We start from the raw sequence: 4,731 nt of genomic DNA on the forward strand, positions 1-4,731 counted from the left end.
TTAATTATATATGTTTAAAAAAGTAGTTTTTTTACGAAAAAAATGTATGTTAACTAACACCATTCTAATAACACATTAAGGTGAAAAGCTGTACAATGCTAAAAATTCACCACCACTTTAAAGTCTACTAAAGAACTCTGTTAAAGGTATTTATAGGCGGTTATATTCTGTGTTAAGGAGATAATAATATATTAAATTTAATATTTAAATTAAATTTAAAATTATATTGCATATAGTAAACTAAATCTTCGTCTGTAAACAGTATAACATATGTCGTCATATCAAGCATTTTTCAATATATATTAAAAAAAAATAAGAAGTAGTACAATGTTGCACGGTATTTTTTTAAATTGTTTATATATTTCTTATATGAATTGATGCAAGAATTATCTAAATCGAGTAGCAAACAAAAAAGATATTGACAAAAACTACTTTTGAAGCATATTCACAAATGCATTGAAGTCTTTTGCAGGCATTTGTTAGCTGTTATATTCATTGTTAGGGGATACTATGAATATATAATTAAATATAAATTTTACGAATTGGTACAATATTGCACGGTACTTTTTTTGAAAAGTACACATATTCTAGAATATTTTGGTATATAAATCATTACAAATGAGTAAACAGATTTTCTAAAATTATCAAAAATATATTGCATGTAAACGACTAAATATTCGTTTGCAAACAGCATAACATATACAAGGATTCTAGTACCCGCAAGCAGGATACCACATATTATGAAGATCGGCTAAATAAACTAAACACGTTGTGGAATAATTTCGAATCTAATGATGCTACTGCCACAATAGATGAAATATATGAAGAAATGACCATAAAACATCATCCTAGTTATTATGATCTGAAATATTCTCTAATAGAAAAATATCAGAAGGGTCTGAGGGATAACAATGATGAAATATGGTCATCAGCCGACGCAGAAGACATCGTCGGATATACTTGGGATCAATACTATTCAACGGATAAAGATGCCCAAAACGCGTTGATATATTTAAAACAACACAGTCAACCAACTGAAGGATTGACGTCAGAGGGGCCTGCAGCAACTCAACAAATCAGACTTCCGAAAATAGTTTTGCCAACATTTGATGGAGACTATTTGAAATGGATTGAGTTTAGAGATTTGTTTCAACAATTGATCCATGAAATTACAATATAGCTTGGGATATTCTGTCAAATCGGTATGACAACAAACGACTCTTGGTGACAGCATTACTAAATAAATTGTTATCACAACCAAATATAACAATTGAATCAGCAAGCAGTCTTAAGAATGTTATTATGGATTAGCAGCTCAAGGTATTGATGTTAAATCTTGGGACGCCATAATGGTTCACGTAATTATGAGAAAGCTAGACAAAGCTTCACATACAGCATTCGAGCAATCGTTAGAAGACAGTCGAAGAATAATTTCATTAAAAGAATTATTGCGGTTCCTAGAAGGAAGATTTCAGGCATTCGAATCGATGACGAATGGAAACCACAAACAAAGTCACAAACCACGACATCCAGCAGTAGCACTTGCAGCTACAAACTCAGGATCAAAATGTTTTACTTGCAATAGTAGTCCTCAATTATTTTCATGCGAAACTTCCAAACGTAAATCCATACAACAGAAGTACGATTTACTAAAACGTCATAAATTGTGCACAAACTGCATGAAACCTGGTCATATGGCATTACAATGCTCCAGCAGGGGTTGTACTATATGCCAAAGAAGACATAATACACTGTTGCATCAAAATAGACACCCAGTTCAACTATCAAATCATACGTCAGTTGAAAACACTTCAAGGCCACTTGCACAAACAACTCTAATGTCGTCCATCAATCATGGTCAGACCAGTTGCGTTCTTTTAGGAACAGCAAAACTTTTAGCCTCCAACTCTAATGGAAGAACAGTCGAGTGCAGAGCAGTATTGGATTCAGGTTCACAAATAAATATTGTGACTGAACGATTGGCATCCAGATTGGGGCTGCAAGTAAGCTCCAGTTCGATTTGCATCGAAGGCATAGGGATAGGTAAATTGAGTTCTAAAAGTCGTACAACACTTTCTGTGCAATCAAAAGTGACCAATTACAAAACAATACTTGAAGCAATTGTGTTGCCAAAAATTGTATCCAATCAACCATCGCAACACTTACAAATTTCAAATCGGAATCTGTCCAATAACATCCAATTAGAAGATCCTACATTCTATAAGTCTAACAAAATTGATATGTTGCTTGGAGCAGAATTTTATCATCAACTCCTAAGTCCTGGTCAAATACAACTTTCAAGGGAACTACCAATTCTACAGAACACTGTGCTCGGATGGATCGTATCTGGAAAAATCCAAAATGCTAACACAATGATTGCAACATGTGGTAGTTATACAATGGTTGCAGAAGATAGTTTAGAAAATGCAGTAGAACAATTTTGGAAGGTTGAAGAAGTTGATACTCACTCAAAGGTCTTGTCAATAGCAGAACAACAATGTGAAGCCCAATTCACTCAAACTACATATCAGAATGTTACGGGATAATTCGTCGTACGTCTTCCTTTTATAAATGACAGATTCGCTTTGGGAGATTCGAAAGACATTGCTACAAATATATTTCTAGCACTAGAGCGTAGACTTTCAAACGATAGTCACCTCAAATCACAATACGTAGAGTTTTTAGGTGAATATGAAAAATTGGGACATATGACCGAAATAGATATTGAAAGGATTATGTCACCACATTATTTTATACCACACAATTATGTGCTTAAACCCGACAGTACCACCACCAAGTTACGTGTGGTATTTGATGCATCATCCAAAACAACATCAGGACAATCTCTCAATGATTTACTACACATCGGACCAACTGTTCAAAGTGAATTACTATCTATTTTATTACGATTCTGTCTTCCTCGTTATGTGTTTACAACAGACATTGAAAAGATGTACCAACAAATACTTGTACATCCAAAAGACAGACAATGTCAGCTTATAGTTTGGAGAAATGAACCAAGTCAACCTATAAAGTACTTTGAACTCAACACAGTAACATATGGTACTAGATCAGCACCGTATCTAGCAACCAAATGTTTGCAAGTTTTAGCTGATGACAATATGCAAAATTATCCATTAGGTGCATCTGCTCTCAAACAAAACTTCTATGTAGATGACTGTTTACACGGGGCAGATAGTCTGAGAACATTGTTGGAAACTCAGAGTCAATTAAACAAAATACTGACAGCAAGCGGTTTTAAATTGCGAAAATGGTGCGCAAATCATACAAGTCTACTACAAGGAATTCCACACGATGACTTAGAAGTCAATTTAGATTTAGAAAATAATAACGATACAACAAAAACTCTTGGGTTATCCTGGTGTCCAAAATCTGATAGTTTATGCGTCAAGGTTAAATTGGAACCTGTTTGCAGCACGACGAAGCGCAGTGCAACCTCAGATTTAGCAAGGTTATTTGATCCACTAGGACTTTTGTCACCAGTTGTGGTGATGGCGAAGATCTTTATTCAAGAATTATGGAATTTAAAGATGGATTGGGATGAGAAACTGCCGACTGAATTACATAAACAGTGGTTAGAGTTCCGGAACAATTTGACAAAAGTAAATTGTCTGCAGATATCTCGTCATATTTTCAAAGGCGAAGTGTCGAAATCAACACTTCAGAATGGTCAAATTATTGTACGACTTTTGTGCGCCAAATCTCGGGTTGCACCTTTGAAAAGGTTGACATTACCTCGTCTCGAACCTCGTCAGTTGCGCCACGTCAGTTCGGAACACAATCCAGCTGACATTTTATCAAGAGGCCTTGCACCCCATAAACTACAGTCATCAAGTATGTGGTTTTATGGACCTATGTTCCTGCATGGTCGGGAAGAACTATGGCCTTCAAAACCATCATCAGCGTTAAAATCCGAAACCCTCATTGATCCTGAACGGAAGAAGGAAACTCAAGTATCTACATTGTCTGCTGTTGAAGGCACAGCCAATCCTGGAGAGTTCATATACTCAATACGACACAACAACTCATTTGGAAGACTTCAACGGATATTATCGTATATATTAAGATTCGTAAAAAGAACCAGAAGAAAACAAAATGATCATTCAAGCAATTTTTTGACTCCAGATGATCTAGATGCAGCACATCAGGTCATCATCATAAGTATTCAATATGCAGAATTTAAAATTGAAATCAAAATTATGAAATCTGATGGAAGAATAAATAAGTCCAGTGCATTGGCATCACTGGCACCTTTTATTGATAATACGGGCATCATAAGAGTTGGTGGACGTTTGGATGCAGCCTCATTATCGTATGACACAAAACATCCTATGTTGTTGCCTTATAACGACCCCATTGTCAAATTAATAATGGAACAAGTCCATAAGAAATACATACACTGTGGTCCGCAGTCTCTCCTAGCTAACATGCGTCAACGATACTGGCCAATTAAAGGCAAATTGATGGCAAGGTCAGTAGTACAACATTGTGTACGTTGTACTAAAGTAAGACCACGATTTTATAAACAACTGATGGGTAATTTGCCAGTGACAAGAGTACAACCTGGGCGACCATTCCTCACCACTGGAGTGGACTTTTGCGGACCTTGGATACATTACAGAATCCGAGGCAAGAAACCACACAAGGCATACATTGCTGTGTACTGTTGTTTTACAACTAAGACAGTTCATCTCGAAGTAGTCAGCGATT

The 4,731-nt window shown here is 35.7% G+C and overlaps 2 protein-coding genes across 2 annotated transcripts in view; both read left to right on the forward strand.

Annotated features, from left to right (window-relative positions):
- Positions 1-1,349: 1,349 nt before the first annotated feature.
- LOC119667364 lies at positions 1,350-2,546 on the forward strand. The gene has a single exon (XM_038076654.1). It carries the CDS (start codon positions 1,350-1,352, stop codon positions 2,544-2,546), a length of 1,197 nt encoding a protein of 398 aa, XP_037932582.1.
- Positions 2,547-2,708: 162 nt separating this feature from the next.
- Positions 2,709-4,731, forward strand: part of LOC119667365 — a 3,983-nt gene continuing 1,960 nt past the window's right edge. The window contains exon 1 of the mRNA XM_038076655.1: positions 2,709-4,526. Coding sequence (XP_037932583.1) covers positions 2,709-4,526 — 1,818 coding nt within the window. The remainder of the gene's footprint in view (positions 4,527-4,731) is intronic.

Source organism: Teleopsis dalmanni, chromosome 1, assembly GCF_002237135.1.
Source record: "Teleopsis dalmanni isolate 2A chromosome 1, ASM223713v2, whole genome shotgun sequence".
In the NCBI taxonomy this organism is placed as follows: Eukaryota; Metazoa; Arthropoda; class Insecta; order Diptera; family Diopsidae; genus Teleopsis; species Teleopsis dalmanni.

Coding starts and splice junctions, on each gene's coding strand:
- LOC119667364 (XM_038076654.1), top strand. CDS start 1,350: ATGGTTCACGTAATTATGAGAAAGCTAGACAAAGCTTCACATACAGCA.